The 25,056-nt window shown below is 32.0% G+C and overlaps 2 protein-coding genes across 2 annotated transcripts; both read left to right on the forward strand.

The window, feature by feature from the left end:
• The first annotated feature begins 9,216 nt into the window (after nucleotides 1–9,216).
• LOC128185418 (uncharacterized) lies at nucleotides 9,217–10,584 on the forward strand. Its single transcript, XM_052855015.1, has 3 exons — nucleotides 9,217–9,277; nucleotides 9,865–9,955; nucleotides 10,261–10,584. Exons 1-3 carry the CDS (start codon nucleotides 9,217–9,219, stop codon nucleotides 10,520–10,522), a joined length of 414 nt encoding a protein of 137 aa, XP_052710975.1. The 3' UTR covers nucleotides 10,523–10,584.
• Nucleotides 10,585–20,031: 9,447 nt separating this feature from the next.
• LOC128185420 (uncharacterized) lies at nucleotides 20,032–22,245 on the forward strand. The gene is made up of 3 exons (XM_052855016.1): nucleotides 20,032–20,092; nucleotides 20,685–20,775; nucleotides 21,984–22,245. The coding sequence occupies exons 1-3, from the start codon at nucleotides 20,032–20,034 to the stop codon at nucleotides 22,243–22,245; spliced, it is 414 nt and encodes a 137-aa protein (XP_052710976.1).
• The last annotated feature ends 2,811 nt before the right edge of the window (nucleotides 22,246–25,056 follow it).

Here is a 25,056-nt window from a genome sequence, read left to right on the forward strand (position 1 = left end):
TCAAAATCAAAAGTCCAAAGGACATCCTCTGCTGACAGGTCACCCTCGCCACGTGCTCTTCGTCGTAATCGAGAAAATGGAAAAATCCGTAGTAATTTAGGAGAGTAATAATGGTCTAACATTTAGTATGAAAGGTTTCAATCAGCATGCGACCAAGGTGAAGATTGTATCTGCTGACAAGGTCGCTGTATCGACGAAAAAGATGACTTCAATCCAGATTGTTGTTAGTCATGTTTTATCAACTTGTTTGTCAGAATCTTACATCCCCTTAGAATTTGTACATACGTAGAGCATGTCCTTACGTATCGAATTAACTGAGAGGCAAAAATTCTATATGCAGGCAACGAAATTATATTGCCACATAAGTAAGGAAAGTTAACTCTAGAAAAATCATCAGGTTTATCATTAAGTTCAGTTGTTAACAAGAGTAAAATATCTTAATATATTAAAACAGTTGTCTCAGACTTTGTGGTATCCTTATTTCAAGTTCACTGGGGAATATTGACACAACGTTAGTATGGAAGTAACAATTGAAAATTGATAATACGTCGGCGATATACCGAGTTTTTGAATAAATTCTGCTTCATAGGTATGCTAACAACGGGGCATATTTAGTGCGTTGAGATTTCTATGGAAATTCCAACAGATTGTTGGAAGACCTACGAAAGCCGAGAAGGATCATTCGAGATTCGAGATTCAAAATACGAGATTCGAAATACGAGATTCGAGATTCAATATCTAAATTAACCAATCAAATCATGGATCTGAAACATGTATCTTAGCAACATCAAACTGTTCTAAATAAAGATCATTCGTACATGCTCTTTCCTACAAATAAATGTCTTAATAGCTCTTATATAGTGGTTATAAAATGGTTAAATTAACATTAATGAATTAACCCCACACAATATAAACAATTAAATTAGAAATAACACTGTTGGCCTTGCGAATCTAAGTGGTTCTGTTTGCCCTGTATGTATTTCCCCCCGAACAATTTTAACCCGAAGTGTATTCGCCCCAACTGTGTAAAAATCGGCTCGCGAAGAAAGATATGTTTAATCTAAATGTTTTAGCTATGAAACGAAACTCATTGAAATAATCGACATGTCAAAATATAGGTTGTGATAAAGTTTTAAACCACAGAAGATATAATGATTTACAACCTCAAAGACAAAAATCCAGATAAGAATAGTGTATTGTAGGGAATGGCAATGCCATTGTCGATATGAGAGAGAGAGAGAGAGAGAGAGAGAGAGAGTCGAGAGAGAGAGAGACAGACAGACAGACAGACAGACAGACAGACAGACAGACAGACAGACAGACAGTTTTGTAGTGTCAAATTCAGTTTTGATTTAGAATTTGAAATTGATTTGATTTGTTACAAGCATATATAGACAATAATTAAGCCTCTAAAGGGAGAAAAGAGAGGAGGTAGCTAGGGTAGGGCAGACCAACTAGCAAGCTTTAATTTTAACGGTGATAGCGCATCTGTGATTTACATCGACGACTCTCTCTCTCTCTCTCTCTCTCTCTCTCTCTCTCTCTCTCTCTCTCATCACCTAGCATTTCCTTTTCCGTGAAGGGGTTTTGGGTATTTGTGATGTCTTACATTAGCTAGCGAGAATGATAAAAAAAACATGAAATTTTCTTTAAATTGTGTGCGGATGTTGTACTCCAATAATCTGTTTTCAGTATATACGTTTTAACAGGGGGGGGGGGGCTATAAAGTCCTAATTAGTTTGCCAGTTATTCTGTCCCCACTTTGTTTTCTCTTCGTTTTCCAGTTTTTTTTTTATTTGGCTCGGCAAATTAATAGAAAACCTCTGTGTAGCTCCATAACGATGCACTATAGATAAATTATGAGTAGTTTTACTTTTGATAAACAGGTACATATCCGTACTTGATTTTTAATTTGACTCTTATAATCGGATTTAATATTCCAATAAATATATGGTAGGAAAGAGTAGACGGGACTTTTTTGCGCATATCCTACTGTACCATTCATTCAGCACAGGTATTAACACTCATCGATTTCGACTTGCTTTCCTTTTTTTCATCCACTGGATTTTAAGCTATTAATTTTTGAAATATTTTGAATTTATGGCCTGATTATATATAAATAAGAGCTGCATCTATTTACCCAAATGGACCTAAATATAACCAAATGAATCTAAAATATTTGACAAAATTAGTTTTAAACGTACGACTCTTTTTCAATTCTAATCGGATATGTCCTTTAGAAAAATCTTGAACCACACACATTTTAGCAAATAAAACGACAATTGTTTCATTTTTTTATGGGGAGGGAGGTGGTGCCGGTAAAAGACATGTATTGCTTGTGGCAGTTGTGCTATACTCTCATTTGTTATAATAGGTAATACTACATATTGATATAAAATGAAAGTTTCAATTACACTGTACATAGCTTCTATCATGCATTTTGACCCGTGCGATAGTTTAAAACAATTTCAAAGCATTTAATGTAATTCAACCGATCATTTTTGAAATTTAATTTTCTGGATCCCCGCCTGATACGTCAGCCTTATTGCATATAAGAATTACATGTACGTTGACAATATGTACACATTAACATAATCGGCTGTGTTATGGGACGATAACATTTTTTATCAATGTTTTTGCAGGATATGTAACAAATAACAGTCTATTTGTTGGTTTTTGCACTGATTATTTGAGATAATTTGCCGCCATCTTTTATGCATTCCACACACCACTCACAGTTTCTTTATTTGGTGTTCTGTGTGTATGGCGACAAATTGGTAAATTTGCACCACTCACCCCTTGTAGCTTCATCCTGATTACATTTGATCTGGCTAAGTGTAATGTAGTAGTATATTAAATACACACATCTTTGTTTGCAGTGCTTATTAACATCTTTAGAGATTTACTTACAAATAAAGTGAACATCTGTATGACTTATATGTAATTATTGTCAATTTTTGGTGCGGGGGGGGGGGGGGGGGTAGGAAACTACAGAGAAACTTAACTTGGCTGTGAAACATATGCTTTTATTCTTTCTTGTTGATATATCAATGAATGAATTATATCAAAATACAATTAATTTTGAAATATTCATGCACAAACAAATTTTTAAAAAGTTTTACTGTTCTCTGCACAAGAAATCGGCAATGTGAACAAATTGGCACCCTATCATCCCTACCTTTAATTGTAGAGAGTAGGTATCCTTCTATATTGAAAACAATTCCAAAAGTAAGACTCATAATAAGTTGTTTACTGAGGAAAAGGAAAAAAATTGTATTTATTAATAATTCCGTATAATTTGATAATATCTCAATGATTTGTTTATAATCATAGTACTAGTGTATCACTGTATGCATACATAAAAACGATAAGTAATGCTTATATTTATTAGTGAAACAGGACAGATTATTTATATTTAGATTATTTAGATACATGTACTAATCTTCATGCGGGGATCTAGAAAGGAGGTGGGTCAGGGGATCTGGACCCCCTCCTCGGGAAAATTGGAGCTTATTAAATTTACATAGTAACATTTTTTAAAATTGGCCTAGGACCCCCTACAGAAAAAATTAGCTACGCTTATGAAGTTCTCTACCATAACCGCATTTTTACACAAAAGGGGTGAATAAACCCGGGTTTTAAACTATTACTGGTGGTGAAATACCCCAGGGTTCAAACGCATTAGGTGGAAATGCACCAGGGCAAACAAAATCACTTAGATCCGCGAAGCACACTGCATTATTACTAGTCTACTTAGATATTCTGTGTAAAAGTAAATACACATAATTATTTAGTTAGGTAGGGAGAAGTGAACATAGCATTTATGAAGAGCTATTAAGATATTTATTTGTAGGAAAGAGCATGTACGAATGATCTTTATTTAGAACAGTTTGATGTTGCTAGGATACAGGTTTCAGATCCATGATTTGATTGGTTAATTTAGATATTGAACCTCGAATTTCGAATCTCGAATCTCGTATTTCGAATCTCGTATTTTGAATCTCGAATCTCGAATGACCCTTCTCGGCTTTCGTAAAGACCTGAATTCTAAAAACTACTCTATCTTATCTTTCAGAAACTAAAGTATCATTTTAATATCCACTTTAGAGTACTGGTGTGCATAATCCGAGTGGTTTTAAAGAAAATGGTTTTGAAAATGACCGATGATTAGTAAGAACATGTAAATTACTAGTAATCTGATACAGTTCAATTTTTAAAAAATTGAAAAACAACTATCAAAAGTGTCAAAAGCCTGATTTTTAATACATGTATATCGTAAGAAAGTGGGGTGGTTTTATAGAGTGTAACACGTATTCCTTTTAAAGGAATGATCGGCAATAATGATATATTGATAGCTAGAAGCAATCAACATGATCAGTTTGATGTAAAATAATTAAAAAAGTACCGTACTTTTACAAAATATAGAATATTTTGAATCTGTACACCATAATTTCATCATTATAAACCGTCAACAAATTTAATTTTGAAATAAATTTTGGGTAAGCCGTTCGTAATCTCCTTGTCTAGTTTTATTTTTTTAACGTAATTATTAAATGTTAATGTATCTTCTTCTTCGGATTACTGAGTAGGGCTCTTCATAGAGCATTAACACGTATACAAAGAAAGAGTTGTATTAAAATAATTTAATGCGACCGAAAAACATTGAATTCCATCATAACTTGCTATTGAGGTCGCATTTGAACGTAACCTTGTTTATAAATCAAGCCGTCTTCCTAGCTACTATTATGCAACATCAATAGTTCGAGGTCAGTTCATAGAACATTTTCTTATGATTGAGGTCAGTTCATCGAGGTCAACTGCATTACTGAATGAATCTTTCGATCGAAATTCTTACGCGTGAGACAAAATGTGCATTCTTCAATTAACATATTTAACTGTATTTTATATATGCTTGCATCTCTTAAGGTGAATGAATTGAAAAAAAACTGAGTAAAATGTTAGATAAATACTAAACCAAACTTCAATTTTTTATAAGAACTACTTATGCAAGCGGAATGTGTGCGCACGTGGAAGCATTTGCCGGATGCCTCATATGGACACAACAGTGATCGGCCGCAGCCGATCACAAAAAAGTCATAATTCTAAATGCTATTGATTTTGGAGAAATTTTGGGATTTCAAATTTATATCTAAAAGTTCCTTGAAATCTTGAGTATTCACATCTGAATAACACTGCTTCTTGAGTATACTAATGCATAGTACTTTTGAAGCTTTTCCTTTAATGCTGTTGATATTTTGGTAAGGGGTAAAGTAGGAGGCTTCGTAGACAATTTATTAGAACCCGCTTTAAATCTTTGTAAGGATTTTTTTATGAGGTTTAAAAGACATTCAATATTCTTATATGTCGATGTTATTTTTTTTACTGTCACAGTTGTTGACGATAATTTTAAAGCATTACTTTTACGTTAATAATGTACTTTTTTATAAATAAAATTAACTGCTATTGGGGAAGGACTCAGTCCTTTTTTTGGGATGACAAATATGGCCTTTCAGTAAATCTTTAGGTCACTAAATTCACTAGAGTCACACGGGTAAACTATTGTAGTTGGTTGTGGGTCATTCCCAATTCTATATATTTTTTTTGTTTCTTCTTGAGAATAACAAGATTAACATTAGGTTCCTTTGCTTCATAATACTTTGATAGCTGAAGAGGATTAAAAAACATACGGTTAATCAATGTGGGTTAATGTGGCCAATTAGTTAAATTGTATTCTCTGCCCCTATAGTTTTCTGAAAAAAAAATGCAAGATTATGATGTCACTGGTGTTCTCTATCAAAATTGTAAAATTTAAGGTCCCTGTCCTAGGACAGAGCTAATATTGCCATATAGTGAAAATATATTTAATCTTTTTTAATTCTTTTGCACTTTCAAAGGGGTCAACGATAAACTGAATGCATATTTCAAAAGATATCAATGAAGCGCTCTAAATAAATTGTGAAATTCCTTACCCTTTGTCAGGGTTTTGGCTTTTGCGTAGACCAATATGGCCACATAGTCCAACTATGTCGAAGTTTAAATAAGTTTTTTAACTTTCACAGTGTTGCCGTTTATTTAAAAGCATTGCTATTATGTTCATAATGATCTCATTGTAAAACATCAACTTACTGCAAATGGGCCAGGGATTCATGCGTTTTTTTTTCTGGGATGACAAGCATGGCCATTCAGTAAATGTTTTAGGTTCATAGATGCATTATGGTCACACGGGTAATCTATTGCCGTTGGTTGTGGGTCACTCCTTAACAATTTTATATTTTCATACTTGAAAAGTACAAGAAAAATTTAAGGTTCCTTTGCCTCTTTAAACTTTGATAGCTGAAGAGGATGTAAACTTAAGGTACTTTAATCACAAAATTGCGCAAAGACTATTAAATCTCCAGCATTTTCAGGTAAAAGTGTCCATACTAATCATTGAAAATTGTAGGCTTGAAGATCTCATTTTTTTAAAAGCTTCCAGTTTTAGACCCTGAAGGTAGAGTATAGATAATTCAAGTTTTTTCCGACTAAAACCCCTCTTTTTATAAATTGATGTTCGTAGAAGTTAAATTATGAAAGCATTGGTATAATTTATAGAGTCTTGATTAAGGGGCTAATCTCCAAAAAGAAGCTTAAAATAGGACTCTCTAATAGTTCCGTGGACGTCTACGGGCTATGTTACTCATGTGACCACCAATGCCTGTAGGCCTCTTGATCTAATATTGCAAAGCACACCGGTCAATATCATGCCTTTCCGTATCCATAGTCGGACAAATTACCTTTATCTGCTTGCATGTCGAAGCTAAAAACATGTTCATTTTGGCATGTGATGATTTAATCGGTGATATTTTCTTGTTTTTGAGTAATACACTCGTTTCGCTGAAATAAATTAAATAACTAAAGTATTCAATTTGACTGTTTGTATTGAGTTACTTGATATGGCAATTTTATTGGCATATAGATCCAAATTAAGTTTTGTTATAAATTACACATAAGTCTATGATACTTAGCAAAGACAAATTAGAAAAGTACCCTTTTGTCATATTAAGTAAAAAAAAATATTTTAAACGATCATACAGTCTCTGTCAGTCTATTCATAGAACGGTCGTTTTGTTCAACCCTTTATTCTTATAATTTGTATGTAATATGTAATATATATACATGTAGGCAATAGATTTGTACCTTTGTAATGTTTAGTCCTTAAATGTCACCTATATCTCATTAATCACATTGTTATCTGGCCTCTGACTGCTGTCGAGATCCAGTTTCAACTGCTGTCTGATTAATGCAGTGACATTTGTCAATTAGAAAAGCCAGGTAGGCCTAGATGCAGGACTGCAGCTCAGCGGAAAATCCGGTTTGACGGACCATGGGGCTACAGTTCCATACATACAAAAACTGTCAATTTATTGCGCACACGAATTTGCGCAAGGTTTGGACTTGCTGTTAATTGAAGAATAAACTTTTGAAAATTTATCTACCAACACATTTCAGAAACATTTTACTTCAGATGTCATTACTTTACTTGCACCTTAATATCTGTTTAACACTTACCAGTCCTGTGAATTAAACGGTATGGTAAAATGGCAACTCTTGATCCTGAGGTGAAGTTTACTTCACCTTTGGAGATCGGTTACAGTGTTTAGGCAAGTAAAGGGATTAATCGGTAATAAAATATTTTAAACAAGTTTTTTTGGTATGGCAATATGTACAAAATATTTTCCGAATATTTTTTTATAAGTCTAAAACCGTGCTGTTTGTTTGTCCGAATTTCCCGTGGAACTACGTATAGTTAACCTTGAGAAATGAATTACAGTATTTCATTAAAAGTGCAAATAAACAGCTGGTTTCTACTTTTCTTCAAATTTTAGAAATTGAATAACAATCGAGGAAGGGTTTAAAATATACTGGTATTTCAGGTACATTTTGGCTTTAGCTTTTACTTATAACAAATACCCCATTATGAATGCAAATCAAAATTAATATAAAACCTCATAACAGAAAAACCAGAGCAATAAATATGAAATCAAGGATGTAGTCCATACTCGTTTTATTCAACCAATTCTGAATTGGACAAAAACATACAATGCTAATTAAATAATATGCATTGGTTAATTTTCCTTATAATCACTTTTAGAAGGTTGTGCATAAGCACAACGCATTATTTTAGCACACAACAAATTGCTAAGTCATCAATATTGGATAAAGAGTTAAAAGAAAAAAAAATGTAATATGCGTCGACAAAAACTTTGGCATTCAGTTTTAAACTCATAAAGTTGTTGCCAAATATCAATTGTATTCTATTTTACTTCAAAACAGACTTTTTGTTGGTAGTTCTCTGATTTTTACAACATGTATCTACCGTTCCTTTGAGAAAATTCCACACAAATACCTAGATAAATGGATATGTAATTTTCAATTTAAAATAATACAATGTTGTGGTTATTTTCATGAGATATATACATGTAGTAGAATTTTTTTTTTTTTTTCAAAATAGATAATTGCCAAATTTTTCTACAGAAGCAATAAAAATTTAGTAGTTTGAAATTTATGTTAAAAATATAAATGACAGTTATAAAAGTATATTTAATTCAATATGTCTTATCCGAACAAGTACAATTGAAATTTCATTAAACATAACGATGTTTTAAGAAAAGCATACCTGAAATGTTCTACATTGGAGTGATTCACGTTTTTAAATTCATATTGTTAAGCTTACTAAAAAGAAAACCGATACTCCCTTCTTTTGAAAACCAACTTAAGCTTTTACTTTAATAGATAGTAAGAATTTTACGAAGAGTTCATAATATCGTTCACACTAAAAGAGAAAACTAAGGTCATCTACTTTTCAGAAATCCGACAGCTGACTAGAGTTTGTCCACTTGAATTATTAAAAAAGGTTAAAGTATTTAATGACGTGCAATTGCTCAAACAAAAAAGTTACATCAATGTAAATTGAAATTGTCAATACTAAGTAAACGATAGACAGCGAATGTCATTTTAAAGATCATAATTTTGTTTTTTCCCCAAACATTGATGACAAAGCATGTTTGTTGTCTGTCAATAGCGTATTTTGATGAAGCGCAACCTTTTCGTAATCAAGTCAAAGGGAATTTTTATTTTTATTTAATGAAAGAGCGCAGTAAAAATGCACGTTCTGTGTAGAGTTAAAGAGTATATATAACGCAGTAATTTGCGTTTTAAAACAAGTCCAAAGAAAACATGGCGTTCAAGTCCTTTGCTTTGATTTTCCTGTGCATATCTGTTTCAACATTAGTTGAAGGTAAGACTACACGAGATTTACTATAATTGATCAATGTACATTTAGCTTCATTGTATAATGTACATGAAGTGGGCAATTGTTAATTTCAAACATTGGTAAATGTAAAGAAAAGCTAACATTAAAAGATACCGCGTTAAGTGATATAAATTATAATAAAGGACAATGGACATGTCTATGTTTCATATGAATATTACTTGCCGATTGTTTCCATGTTGTTGTATGTAAATGTTTAATATATAATCATTTTCAAATCATTTTTCACAGCAAAAAGCACTGTGATTTTTTAAAAATCATTTCTTTACCTCATTTTCTATGTTTTTGTATTACAAGAAATATTCAATAATTCAATGTTCCTCTTCTGCTCTTAGTTACAATTTTTCTGAAATTGAAAAATACGATCGTATATTTCAGGTGGATACAAGAATCACAAGAAGGGTAATACTTTTTTTAGATCTCATTTACGAATTACAATTGTACTCTATTTGCATTTAGTTTTGGCTTCAATAAGGAATAAATATCATTCACCTTGTTATCTTTCTCCAAACATAATTTACTTGAAGTCAATAATGTTAATGTACATATTTTAGTCAGCTGCACTAGCTTCTGTCCAAGGTTTTATGATCCGGTGTGTGGGAAAAATGGAGTGACTTACTCAAACGAATGTTTCAGAAAGTGCGCGTAAGTATAACTTTAATTTATTTTGAAAACAAACATATTTCAATTCATTAAGTGCATTTTCGGCAAATGTACCTCTAATATTTTCATTTTAAAACCAATTTTCAATAATAAAACCTACTATATTATACACATAATAAATAAAATTAAAGTTATTAAAGACAAGGATGGAGAAGATAAAATCTAATAGATTTTTGTATTAAAACTTTATTTTACGTATTGATATAGTCATCTAATTATCGGTAAATGTATCACATATATAACTGTTATAACATTTGATTGGTTAAATTAATTGAAAATTGCAACAGGAGAGTACCAGAAGCTTGTGAAGGTCCATGTCCTTGCAAATATGAACCCGAAAAACCAGACAAACCTGAAAAGCCAGAGAAACCGGAAAAGCCAGAAAAACCTGAAAAGCCAGAAAGACCCGAAAAACCTGACAGGCCAGAATATCCAGAAAACCCCGATAGACCAGATTATCCAGATCGCCCAAGATGTAAGCACGGCAGGTGTAAACCATATAAACCAGGGGGATACAGACCAAAAGGATACGGACATGTTGACTACTAAATCAAACGATATTATGAGTTTAAAAGTTATTACCTACCCAATGTTTATTCTAAACAATTGAATCCGATTAAAAAACGATTGAAAACTACTTGTAGTTTTGTGTATTAAAAACATAACTTATTGTGTATTACGAGTACCTGGTAAGGGGTGTTATTAATATAAGCAATTTTTGTTATCTATAACATCTATGTAACGAAAAGAAATATTTCGCTTTAATAATTGAATAAGGTATTGTGAGTAAAATTGTTATTAGTTTGATTAATCACATTGTAATTAGTGCCTGATAAAATACTGAATTTTTTAAGAATCTCCATCGCTTCACTACCAACAGAGTTGTGGTCGGAGTTGGAATTAGAAAAATTGATTAAGCTCTAATTAAAATTTCACGTGCCCTTTCCTCTCTCAAGCATTGCGCATTTCTAAAATTATACATGTAATCTGTCTTTAAAAAAGGATATTTGAGGCATATAGAGGTTTTCAAATATAAGGATGAACTTTAATGCTATTGAAAAGCAAAAATTAAATAAAACACAAAATATTATCAGAAAATTCTCAATTTATATTTACAATGCCAGTTTAATTTTTTTTTCTCACTTTGTTGATTTAAGAAACCAAGTCAAAAGCAAGAAAGAGGAATGCTCGTAAAATTGCTCCGAGGTGACAGATCAATTATTCAAAATACACATACTTGTCAAAGATTGACAAAAGGAGAAACATATAAGTTTTTGTAATGCAGATATTATATTGTTAGATCCGGATAAATTGAAAAGAACGACACAAGCAAAAGATTGACCTTTTTGCCATTCGGAAGTTCTTGGGATACCTAGTTTAGTAGTTTACGCACATTTGCAAAAGAAACCCCCATACTATTTTTTAAGCTTATTTTTTTCAATACGACAAGGTAGATTGGCATTTAAAAGTAGATCTTTTTTGATTATTCATACTATTGATCGTTTAACAACGTCACATTAATTAAAATGGGATACATGGATGCCTTGGAACGAAGTATAATAAAGTTTGTGTACGTAGTAAATATAAACTTCTGAATATATCGTAACTTTATTACATAACCTACATACTGTGAAACCATTATTGTTCGTAGGGGACAAATGTTTTTGGCTTTCGTGGTTATCCCTCGCCCTCGCCTACAAATTTCCATACTCATGAACGTATAAACAGGCATTTTGTTTAATATTTATTAATTGAAAATTATCCCAATTACACTACCAACCAAATTATGTCCCCAAGAGCCAGGTAAATTTTGACTACCCACGAACAGTCACCCGCACGTACAAAAATGATGTCGCAGTACATTTTTCAAGGTGGATCGACACAGCCATGGTTTCAGTTTAGCTTAACTGTTTACTCTAACTAGTATCAATTGTCACAAAAAGTTGAAATGAAATACATTTCTAGGAAAATGGATAGAGTCCCAAACATTCCTTAGTTTTGAAAAAAATTTCTTTCATTTAAACACATTTAGTTGATTTGGACGGCAACTGATTTTTAACTAAAATTTTTAGCAAAGTAACTAAATGACATGGCTAAGCAATATCCTTTTACATTGTTTACCTAGATATTTACGCTATACATTTTCTTGAATGATTCCGTTTTTAGAAGTACGTCAGTGTTGAAACTGTATAATTTTACACAAAGGAAAACAAGTATCCTTTTAAAGGAATGACCGGCAATAATGATATATTGATAGCTAGAGGCAATCAACATGATCAGTTTGATGTAAAATAATTAAAAGAGTACTATATTTTTACAAAATATAAGACCATAATTTCATCATTATTAACCGTCAACAAATTTAATTTTGAAATAAATTTGGGGAAAGCCTTCGTAAACTCCTTGTCTAGTTTTATATTTTTAACGTAATTATTAAATGGTAATGTATTTTCTTCTTCAGAATACTGAGTGAGGCTCTTCAAAGAGCATTAACACGTATACAAAGAAAGAGTTGTATTAAAATTAGAGCAGAGCTCGTGGCAAAGCTACGAGTAGGTCTTCCGTTGTTGCTGCGGGTTGAAAATATATGTGATATGGTGTCAAACGATTATAATGACTAAACTTTCAGTTCTGCTTATGTCATAAGAACGTGTTGTGATTGATAGCCTGTATATAAAACGTGTTTTGAAAAAGAAAGAAAGAAAATGTTTTAGGAAAACTATTCGTCGAACACAGTTTGTGTAATCGTTTCAAAAATTCTTTAAAAAATGAGATGTTTAATGCCGAGTTAAATTTTGAAAGTGTAGCAAGCATTGTGATAAACAGGACATGTATGTACTCATGATTCATGTCAGGAATTGTATTTTTTTTTTAAACCAAACCCGCCTACAAAACACGTAACCTTTTCTCTGGGATAACTTCTTTATTTAAATCTTTCCAAATTTTTGAAGACTATGTGCAAGTTTAGAATTGTTACGTGCTGACAAAATTTAGTAATTTGTCAAAATTGATGGTATCTCTGAACTTTTCTACAGGGAAATGTGTGTCGTCTGATAGTATTTAATGATACGAGTAGACTTGGATATTCAAATAATATATAATCAGCTTAAAAAAAAATCAGCGTGAGAATCTATGCAAAAGCGAGCATCTAAGTTTTACACCACATGGTGCTGTTTCATAGAAACACCGCTATGTAACGTGAATTAATTATCCTTATTTACAGAAATGAATATTATTTCTCTCGACGATGTAATAATATGCAAAATCCTTATTTTTATGTCAGTGGGTTGACTAATTAAATTTAAAAAACTTCAATTGCGCTTGCGTAAATTGGAATTCTGGGAAGAAATTAGACAGTCCGTGTAAGAGAAATTCGAAGAAGTAATTTCCCAAGAACAAAATTTCCCCTGACTTCAAACTTTAAATTATCATATATTATGAATTATTCTGTTCATAACTATACAAGTTTAGCGTGTTTAACAGGTTAATTTATTAGCCACATTCTCAGGTTACGATTTCACATCTTTTTAATGTGAAGATGATTGACTTCGAATAATAGCCTTATTGTTTATAAAAGCACCCTTCCAACTGTTACTCAATTACATATGTTCTGAGTTGTGTGCGCTGAAGCGACACAAGATTTTCGGTCGCACGTGGCGATTGAATTAACACAGAGTGACCAAATAAACAAACGGGTGGGAAAATGAAACACGTTGAGGAGAAAATGTTACACATAAGAAGAAGTCACCAAAAATGATTTTCGACAAATCTGGATATCTTTTTGCCAATTTAAAAAAAAATCCAGCGCGAGCACTTGTCAGCAGGGCGGGAGTAGGGGGGGGGGCGCAGCAATGAGTTCGCTTCTACACTGAAACAAACAACCATGTAGAAAAACTACAGAGTGATTAATATGTGACCGATAGAATTTAGTCTTAAGTTTTTTTAAAACTCATGTGAATATTCTTTAAAATAATCATCAAATGCCTCAATTCAGGACAATTCAGGACATTCTTTTATCGTGCTAGCACCTACCGCAAACATGTAACATGGAACTTTGATTACAATTTGATTTGTTTTTTAAACTACCTTGTACGCTATTGTATAATTAAATCAATGCTTATTCAACTGTACAAGTAAAATAGATTTATCTTTTCATCTTAAACCTATATCATAGTTGAAAACATAATAAAATATAGTTCTGTCCGTGCAAAGTATGAAGCATGAATGCGTAATAAGGTACAGTAGAAGAACACAAGCCACTTGTCCACTCGCGCTGGATCTCCTCGGCCATGTGCGAGGGATGATCATCATTTAATATTTGTGGGGGGGGGGGGGGGGTAAAATTTTTTAGAGATACAAACCAACCATTAATTTATGTCTGACGATGTTTCTGATTTGGAGTAATATCGTTCAATAATATTCACTTTCACTCAAATGTTTAATTAAATAAATACAAGATGGACTAACTTTTATAACAAAATTAAAACAGTTCTTGTATTTCCGGATATATATTTACATCTACCAAGCACAATTTCCTCTATTTCATACGGAAACTTATTCTATAGAAACAGTCAGACTGAAATCTACACGCCCTATTTATCGATTGGTCGAAATCTACAGCGGCTGAAAGTGACAGGACTGAAATTGACACGTCCTGTTTATCGATTGGTATGAACCTACAGCGACCTTAGTAAAATCCTGGACTGCACGAAATAATCATGACGATTCCAGACTCAAAGTCTCACAGGAGACAATTTGGCTGTTTCTTTTAGCTAACGTACTTTTGTACATTAACAGTAATTAAGTGAATTTTACTAACTTTTCACAATCAGTTTATTAATTAGTTAAAGAAAGATGTTAATATAAATAATAAAATGTTTTCTTTGATGATTCATGCGGGTTATGAAGGTAGCGATCATTGCAGGAAAAATTTACATAACCCGCTAACGCGGGTTATGTAATTTTCCTGCAATGTCCCTACCTTCATATCCCGAATGAATCAACAAAAAAAGCATTTTATTGTTTAAATAATCTCAAACACGTTCATATTCATCTAAGTGTGCGTCGCGGTGTGCGAATCTTATGTATAAGATAACCGCTTACCGCTCGGTAGTGCAGCCGTGGCTGATCTCCTCGGCCGTGGACGAAGGATAGATAACGTAAAGATACAACGCACAGACACGCACAGCTCAGAACCCAGGAAGATTTGAAAAGTTTGCAGTATAATGACCATATTCTATCAAACAGAAGTTCTTTATTTTAAACTCGAAACCCATAGTTGATCTCTGTCTGATAATGCTGTAGATTGAGAATGACATTGCTTTTATTAATTAATTGAACGATTTCTTATTTGACACCCAATCGTTTAGTCCATAAACTTTTATGTGTAATCAAAACTAAAACAATTCTTGAGTTCGCGGCTAAATAAACTCATTTATAAGAGACGCAACTCTCGTGTATTAGATAACCGCTGACCGCTAGGTAGCCCAGCCGCGACCATGGTGACCGATTTTTTTCAGCCGCTGGGCGAGGGAGAGTTTCGTTAACTTGGCCAAATTGCCGCGAGTACTGGTCAACACGTATTACAATTTACCCTCATATTATGCAATACCCGAACGCAAAAACAATTTTATGAGATCAATAAAGTCACAGACAACATTTTTTGCAACGACACCCATATCGAAAAATTTACCGTGTTAGAGTTATGAAGCAAAGACTTTTAAGGGATCTAGACCCCTTTTATGGTATCAAATGAAAGCCCTTAATATTCTGCACAACTTTTGTTCTATATGTGTCTAGAAAAAAATTAAAACTAAAAAGTTATTGAGCAAAGATATAAGCAAAATTTAACATTTTTTGAAACATAAATTTCGATGTAATTTTTTAGGAAGAATCCGTGGGTTAATCAAACATGTAAAACTAGGAGGACAACGTTCAAGATGTCTACATTAAAAATTTGTAAATTAAAACTACTTGCTACGGATCAACTCGGTACCTTTGCAGGTACACGAGACCCACTAAAAATTATTCAGAGGGGAATACCTCAAAACCGGAAGTAGCGATTTTACAATATTTTAATATAAAATTTTTGACATGAAAATTAGTTGTCATTTTTCTAAAACACAGGGCGAAAAACCATCTTTAAGCAAGTCCTTAAAGGTGGCTTAAAGGTGACTTAAAGGAGCTTAAAGGCTATACAACCTTTAAGCCGCCTTTAAGTCACCTTTAAGCAAGTGCTTATAGGTCCTTAATGTCCAAACTTCTTTAAGCTACCTTTAAGCCACCTTTAAGCATCTTTAAGTGGCATTTACGCTCTCTTTACACTGCCTTTACACTGTCTTTAAGTGGCCTTTAAGTCAATATTGATCAAGCTGAACAATAAAAACATATATTAAATGCAAAAGCTCTTTTATAGAGATGGGAGGGGGTCATCCGAGTGATAATATAATTTCCAAGGAAGGGGGGGGGTGTTCCAGGCGGTTTTAATCGTCGCTCCATTAAACACAGATCGCTATCATCAGCACCGCTCTGATGGACACAGATTGCCGTTATAAAATTCTGTATAATTTTTTGGGGGTTTCAAAATTATTGTAGGTATGAGCGCAGTCTCTGTATCTTAATATGTGCATAAAACTAATTGAAGTATGTTTGTTTCCTATTATAAATTAATCGGTGAAAAAAATCTCTCTCTCTCTCTCTCTCTCTCTCTCTCTCTCTCTCTCTCTCTCTCTCTCTCTCTCTCTCTCTCTCAGTTCATCCGGTTATTAAACAAAATAAAGATAATGAACCAAAAATGCATGATTTAATTTGTTAATCGGTTTAAGGTTTGTATTTTTTTTCCAATTTTCATTATTTCTAACTCTAGATCTGCTAGATACATGTTAAAGATGAAAAGACTCTCAATTGCCTTTGTTATATCGGGCAGGATATTACTGCTTTGTTTGTCTAGACATAGTTTTGTTCGTTTGTGTATATCTAATTAGAGTCTATTGTTTGTCCAACTTAAGAAAACCCCTGGAACTAACACAGAATATACAAGATATACACAGCAGTTGTGTCGTGTGCCCAGGTGCATGTTTGTGTATATCTAATTAAAGTCTATTGTTTGTCCAACTTAAGAAAACCCCTGGAACTAACACAGAATATACAAGATATACACAACAGGTGTGTCGTGTGCCCAGGTGCACGTCAGGGTTTCTAAAGGCGTTGAATCTTAGTATGTACGAGTATACGATAAGTCTAGTGAATAAAAGTTAATTTACATTTGTAATTCATTTTCAAAGTATTATTTCCTAGCTCTGGGTTTCAAAGATGTTACGTCTACAAATTAATGATACATGTATGTAAGAGTAAAATCTTGAGGCTAATTAATTAATGTACCGGTGATCATAAATAGGGGTTGAATATTTAAATATATGTATAAGGGTAAATATGTCAAATATACCCGGCCTGGCACATCATACAATTGTATGTACAAGTCATTTGCAATTGCCACATGCAGTAAATGCATCACCGGTAATTGGTAATTTTGTTTGTTATAGAATTGATAGTTTAAAAATCATGTACATGTACATACAATTACATGTAAATATTTAAACATATTGGAACGGCGCCGCGATCATGAAAACCGGGAAATTGCGGGAAATTGAACAAATACCCTAGTAGTATCAATGCATTTAATAAAAGAAATGATTTCATTTTCTTTCTTACATTTTTATAGCTATAAATTAGATGAACGTATATCTACTCGGTTTAAATTTATTAACTAAGAAAGCCTACTATAGTGAACCTAACGGTTTCCATTTAGGTATAATATATTTTTGTTTACTGAAGACCAAGTTCCGTATTTCATTCTAAATACATGCATGCATGTAATTTATAAATTAGATATAACTGATTGTTACAAACTGAATGGTGTGTCAAAATCTTTTCAAGTAAACAAATTCAATACAGTCATTCAATATCCACTGAAATATAGGATATAAAAACGCTTATATATATGTAAACACCTTTAAGCTATCTTTAAGGAGGACTTAAAGATGGTCATTCATCCTGTGAAAATTCTTAAATCTGGTAGGTAAAGGGTTAAAAATAAATTTTTGAAAAGTTACCTACCAAAACAGTTTAGAAACATTTTACATTAGATGTCATTACTTCACTTGCATCTTAATATCTATTAAACACTTACCAGTCATGTAAATTAAAAGGTATGGTAAAATGGCGACTCCTGATCCTGACGTAAAGTTTACATTTACTTTTGGAGATCGGTTACAATGTTTAGGAAAAACGTTTTAGGCAAATAAAGGGGGAATGGGTGGTATAATGTCTTGTACGAGTATTTTGGTATGACAATATGTACGGAATATATACAGAATAATTTTTTTAAAGGCAATCCTGCTGTTCGTTAATCCGAATTTCCCGGGGAACTACGTAAAGTTCTGCAGCTAGGGTTAACCTTGACAAATGGATGACGGCATTTCATTAAAAGTGCAGGTAAAATTATGTTTACTTTTCTTCAAATTTTAGAAATTGAATAACTACAATATGTCAAGGAAGGGTATCAAATGTACTTGTATTTTAGGTACAATTTTTTATTTGTGTTTATAAATCAGTTTCAGCTTTTACTTATCACAAATATCTCAATATGAATGCAAATCAAAATAAAAAACCTCATAACAGAAAAACCAGAGCAATAGATATGAACTCCAGGATGTAGTCTGTACTTGTTTTATTCAATCAAAGAACATGACTTTATGTACCATTTTTAAAATTAGACAAAAACGCGCAATGCTTATTGCATATTATGCATTGGTTAATTTTCCTTATGATCACTTTTAAAAGGTTGTGCATAAACACAACGCATTCTCTTAACACGCAATAAATTGCTAAGTCATCAATATTGGATAAAGAGTTAAAAGAAAAAAAAATATTGTAATATGCGACGACCAGAAAACCTTTTAAAAGGTTGTGCATAAACACAACGTATTCTTTAAACACACAATGAATAGCTAAATCATCAATATTGGATAAAGAGTTAAATGAAAAAAGTATCGTGATATGCGACGACAAAAACTTTGACCTTCAGTTTTTAACTCATAAAGTTGTAGCCAAATATCAATTTTACTCTATTTTACTTCAAAACAGACCTTTTGTCGGTAGTTCTCTGATTTTTACTAAATGTATCTAACGCTTCTTTGAGAAAATTCCACACAAATACCTAGATAAATGGATATATAATTTTCATTTTAAATTAAGGGAATGTTGTGGTTTTTTTCATGAGATACATGTATATGAGATAATTTTTTTTTATCAAAATAGATAATTAACAAATTTTTCTACAGAAGCAATTTAAATTTATTAGTTTAAAATCCATGTTGAAAATATTAATGACAGTTATAAATGTATTTTTAATTCAATGGGCCTTATCCAAATAAGTGTAATTGAAATCTTGTTAACATATCAATATTTTTGAAAAAGCATATCCGAAACGTTCTACATTGGAGTGATTCACGTTTTTTTAATTCATATTGTTAAGCTCACTAAAAAGAAAAACAACACTTCCTTCCCTTATTCACCTTCTTTTGAAACCCAATTTAAGCTTTTACTTTAATAGATAGTAAAAATTTTACGAGTTTCAACATATCGTTCACACTAAAAGAGAAAACTAAAGTCATCTACTTTTTCTGAAATCCGACAGCTGACTAGAGTTTGTCCACTTGTATTATTAAAAAAGGTTGAAGTATTTAATGACATGCAATTGCTCAAACAAAAAAAGTTACATCAATGTAAATTGAAATTGTCAATACTAAGTAAACGATAGACAGCGAATGTCATTTTAAAGATCATAATTTTGTTTTTTCCCCAAACATTGATGACAAAGCATGTTTGTTGTCTGTCAATAGCGTATTTTGATGAAGCGCAACCTTTTCGTAATCAAGTCAAAGGGAATTTTTCATTTTAATTTAACGAAAGAGCGCAGTAAAAATGCACATTCTGTGTAGAGTTAAAGGGTATATATAACGCAGTAATTTGCGTTTTCAAACAAGTCCAAAGAAAACATGGCGTTCAAGTCCTTTGCTTTGATTTTTTTGTGCATATCTGTTTCAGCATTAGTTGAAGGTAAGACTACAAGAGATAAACTATAATTGATCAATGTACATTTAGCTTCATTGTTTATGTACATGAAGTGGGTATTTGTTAATTTCAAATATGAGTAAATCTGAAGAAAAGCTAACATTAAAAGACAACGCATTAAGTAATATAAATTTAAATAAAAGACAATGGACATGTTCTCTATGTTTTATATGAATATTACCTGCCAATTGTTTCTAAGTTGTTGCATGCAAATATTTATGTTTAAATATTCATTTTCAAAATATTTTTCACAGCAAAAAGCACTGTTATTTTGCTTATTATTTCTTTTTCTTGTTTTCTATGTTTTTTTTTTATTACAAGAAATATTCAATAATTCAATGTTCCTCTTCTGCTCTTAGTTACAATTTTTCTGAAATTGAAAAATACGATCGTATATTTCAGGTGGATACAAGAATCACAAGAAGGGTAATACTTTTTTAGATCTCATTTACGAATTACAATTGTACTCTATTTGCATATAGTTTTGGCTTCAATAAGGAATAAATATCATATACATTGTTATCTTTCTCCAAACATAATTTACTTGAAGTCAATAATGTTAATGTACATATTTTAGTCAGCTGCACTAGCTTCTGTCCAAGGTTTTATGATCCGGTGTGTGGGAAAAATGGAGTGACTTACTCAAACGAATGTTTCAGAAAGTGCGCGTAAGTATAACTTTAATTTATTTTGAAAACAAACATATTTCAATTCATTAAGTGCATTTTCGGCAAATGTACCTCTAATATTTTCATTTTAAAACCAATTTTCAATAATAAAACCTACTATATTATACACATAATAAATATAATTTAAGTTATTAAAGACAAGGATGAAGAATATAAAATCTAATAGATTTTTGTATTAAAACTTTATCTTACGTATTGATACACGCGGCTATGTTAAGGCTGTCCGAAGCTAAATATATATCGAAAAATGATACTATTTTAATTATCGAAAAATACTTAAACCGAGCGAGTTTCTTTAAACTTTTATTACATAAATTAACAGTGACATCCAACACTATATTTGATGTATTTTTGTCATATATTTTTCTTAAGCACGTGACGGGTGTATTACTACACGGTAAATAATCTATGAAAATAGCATCGGCACAAGTGAATAATGTCATTAAATCAAAAATATTTTTATGAAAAATCCTTCGATAAGTAATGTATTTTGCAGTTCTTGCTGGGGGTTCATATAAATATTTCGTTTATTTGAAATATTGTCAAAACATTTCGCACCGCCATCGAAATTGAGCACATTTTTACCTTTTAGGCTCGATTTAGACAAAATCGGGTCAATCTGTAGGTTTCCCCCAGCAAGATTCACATTGGTATTTATTTTCTCTCCCGATTTCACTTAAAATTTACTAAGATTGTTTTTATCTTTCACTTGTGCCAAGCCGTTTTTTATATGCATATACATATCACCATTCATTAGATTACACGTAGCAGGGGGAGTCTCAAAACCATTAGTTTATGAATAGTTATTTACCTATTACGAAGCTTTAAAACTGTTGATTTTTTTAATACTCCATATCGGTGATATTGAATTTAGTATCACTAGTATTTATAACAGTGTCTATGTAAAGGAATGAAGCGGTTTTATATTATACATGTACACTATGAATATCACTTATTATGTTACGATACATTCCCTAAGAACGATCAAAAGGAATGCAGATCGTGACGTCAAAGTTAACTATGACGTCATATCTTATGAAGTACAGATAAGTGACTTTCTACATATCGCTGTGAAATTAATCGGGCAGCCTTAACATAGCCGCGCAGTCATCTAATTATCGGTAAATGTATCACATATACAACTGTTATAACATTTGATTGGTTAAATGAATCAAAAATTGCAACAGGAGAGTACCAGAAGCTTGTGAAGGTCCATGTCCTTGCAAATATGAACCCGAAAAGCCAGAGAAACCTGAAAAGCCAGAGAAACCGGAAAAGCCAGAAAAACCTGAAAAGCCAGAAAGACCCGAAAAACCTGACAGGCCAGAATATCCAGAAAAACCCGATAGACCAGATTATCCAGATCGCCCAAGATGTAAGCACGGCAGGTGTAAACCATATAAACCAGGGGGATACAGACCAAAAGGATACGGACATGTTGACTACTAAATCAAACGATATTATGAGTTTAAAAGTTATTATCTACCCAATGTTTATTCTAAACAATTGAATCCGATTAAAAAACGATTGAAAACTACTTTTAGTTTTGTGTATTACAAACCGAACTTATTGTGTAATACGAGTACCTGGTAAGGGTGTTATTAATATAAGGAACTTGTTTTATTTTTAACATCTCTGTAAGGAACAGACATATTTTGCTTTAATAATTGAATAAGGTATTGTGAGTAGAATTGTTATTAGTTTGATTAATCACATTGCAATCAGTGCCTGTTGAAATACTGAATTTTTTAAGAATCTTCATCGCTTCACTACCAACTTGGAATAGAGACATATCATTTTAAAGCAACAGGGTTGTAGTCGGAATTGGAATTAGAAAAAAAATGATTAAGCCATAAGTGCAATTTCACGTGCCCTTTCCTCTCTCATGCATTGCGCATTTCTCAAATTTTACATGAAATCTGACTTTAAGAAAGTACTGATGGATATAGAGATTTTCAAATATAAGGATGAATTGTAATGCTATTGAAAAGCAAAAATTAAATAAAACACAAAATATTATCAGAAAAATCTCAATTTATAATTACAATGCCAATTTAATTTTTCTCTCTCACAAAAACGAGGGAAAGGAATGCCCATAAAGTTGTTCCGAGGTGACTGTTCAATTATTTAAAATACACATACCTATCAAAGATAGACAAAAGGAGAAACGTTTAAGTTTTTGTAATACAGATATTATATTGTTAGATCCGGATAAATTGAAAAGAACGACGCAAGCAAAAGATTGACCTTTTTTGCCATTCGGAAGTTCTTGGGATACCAAGTTTAGTAGTTTACGCACATTTTGCTCAGGAAGCCCCCATACTATTTTTTAAGCTTATTTTTTTAATCCGACAAGGTAGATGGGCGTTTAAAAGTAGATCGTTTTTAATTACTCATACTATTGATTGTTTAACAACGGCACATTGGGTAAAATGGGATACAAGGATGCCTTAGGACGAAGTATAAAAAAGTTTGAGTACGTAGTAAATATAAATTTATAAAAATATCGTAGCTTTATTACATAACCTACATACTGTAAAACCATTATTGTTCGTAGGGGACTAATGTTTTTGGCTTTTGTGGTTATCCTTCGCCCTCGCCCACGAGTTTCCGTCCTCATGAACGTATATACAGGCATTTTGTTTAATATTTATTAATTCAAAATTATCCCAATAACACTACCAACAGAATTGTCCCCAAGAACCAGGGAAATTTTGATTACCCACGAACAGTCACTCGCACGTACAAAAATGATTTCGTAGTACATTTTTCAAAGTGGATCGACACATCAATTGATTCAGTTTAGCTTCCCTGTTTACTCTAACTAGTGTCAATTGTGACAAACAATGTAAAATGAAATACATTTTCAAGAAAAAAAATAGGGTCCCGAACGATCCTTAGATTTGGAAAAAGTTCTTTGATTCAAACACATTTCGCAATCAATGTGAACTTGGACGGCAACTGGATTTTACCTTAAATGTTTAGTAAAGTAGCTAAATGACATGGCTAAGCAATAGTATCTTTTTACATTGTGTACCTAGATATTTACCAACACATTATCTCAAATCATTCCATTTTTATGATTACATCTGTGTTAAAATGTGAATTTAACCGGATGAAAAAAGGTGTATTATTGATGAAACATGAAATTTTCCATTTTATCAATTATAAATGAACCTTTTGTTAAAAATCTGCAAAACATGACGGAAATGAAAACTGCGGAATTACTGTAGTAAGCAGTTCGTCACTGTAAAGGTTACTGCATGACAGACTGTCATCCTGTGCCTAAATAGTAAACTATAAGATTAATTAATAATCTAATGAATTAAAATTGAGATTTTTTAAATTCTCAACTTTTGTGTCAGGAATAATTGAATGCTTTCGGACCACAAATAAAGTTAAACAACTTTTATTTATCATTACATATTGAAATAGTCGCAAATTTTTCAACTTGGTAAAACGTTGAGAGTTTGCATCTGTCATACTAAAATTTCAAATATAAAACGTATCGCTTACATTCTTATCTGTATCAAATATATAGTTTGTGTTCAAAAAATTGTCTAATAGTACATGTAATATGGTAAATGAACTATACATCAGTAAGAAAGACAACGCTGAGTCCTTGTGTGTAAAATACCGCCTTCCTCTCTTAAAAATGTAAATCAATATATCAAATCTACTATGTATCAAAATGACTGGCATACAAAAAGTCATTCTTTTTAGTAGGCATGATCACGGTTTTGATCAGAATTTATTTTTCTGTCGTTGGTGTTTACAATGCTTCAATAGAGCATTTCTTATAGTCAACCAAAATTTGAGTGTTAGTCGTCGAGTTATAAGTGAGATACAAAGCTTACAATATTTTGTTATGTAAACAAAGCTCCTCAAGTCTTGTTATTGTTTACATTTTGAATGTTGACAGAAAAAGACCTAATTAAAATGAATGTGACAAGCTCAAAGAAATGTTCATTTGTGTTAAAAACTAATTAGCAGATAGAACAATCAGCTTTACAAAGAATTTTTCCCTTTATATTCAAACCAATGTAAACATAAACATGGCACATGCCTTGTTTACGTAAAAAAGAATTGTGATCTTTGCGTCTTGCTTATAACTCTACGACTGACATTTAAATTTGGTTGATTATTATTTAGAAATGCATTCCTAAAGCATTGTAAAAAGAAAGGTCCAAATTAATGAATGACCACGTCCCTTAAAATAAGCCTTCTCTCCTTGTAATGTAAATATGACCTCAAGAATGT

This window comes from Crassostrea angulata, chromosome 5 (assembly GCF_025612915.1).
Source record: "Crassostrea angulata isolate pt1a10 chromosome 5, ASM2561291v2, whole genome shotgun sequence".
Taxonomy (NCBI): domain Eukaryota; kingdom Metazoa; phylum Mollusca; class Bivalvia; order Ostreida; family Ostreidae; genus Magallana; species Magallana angulata.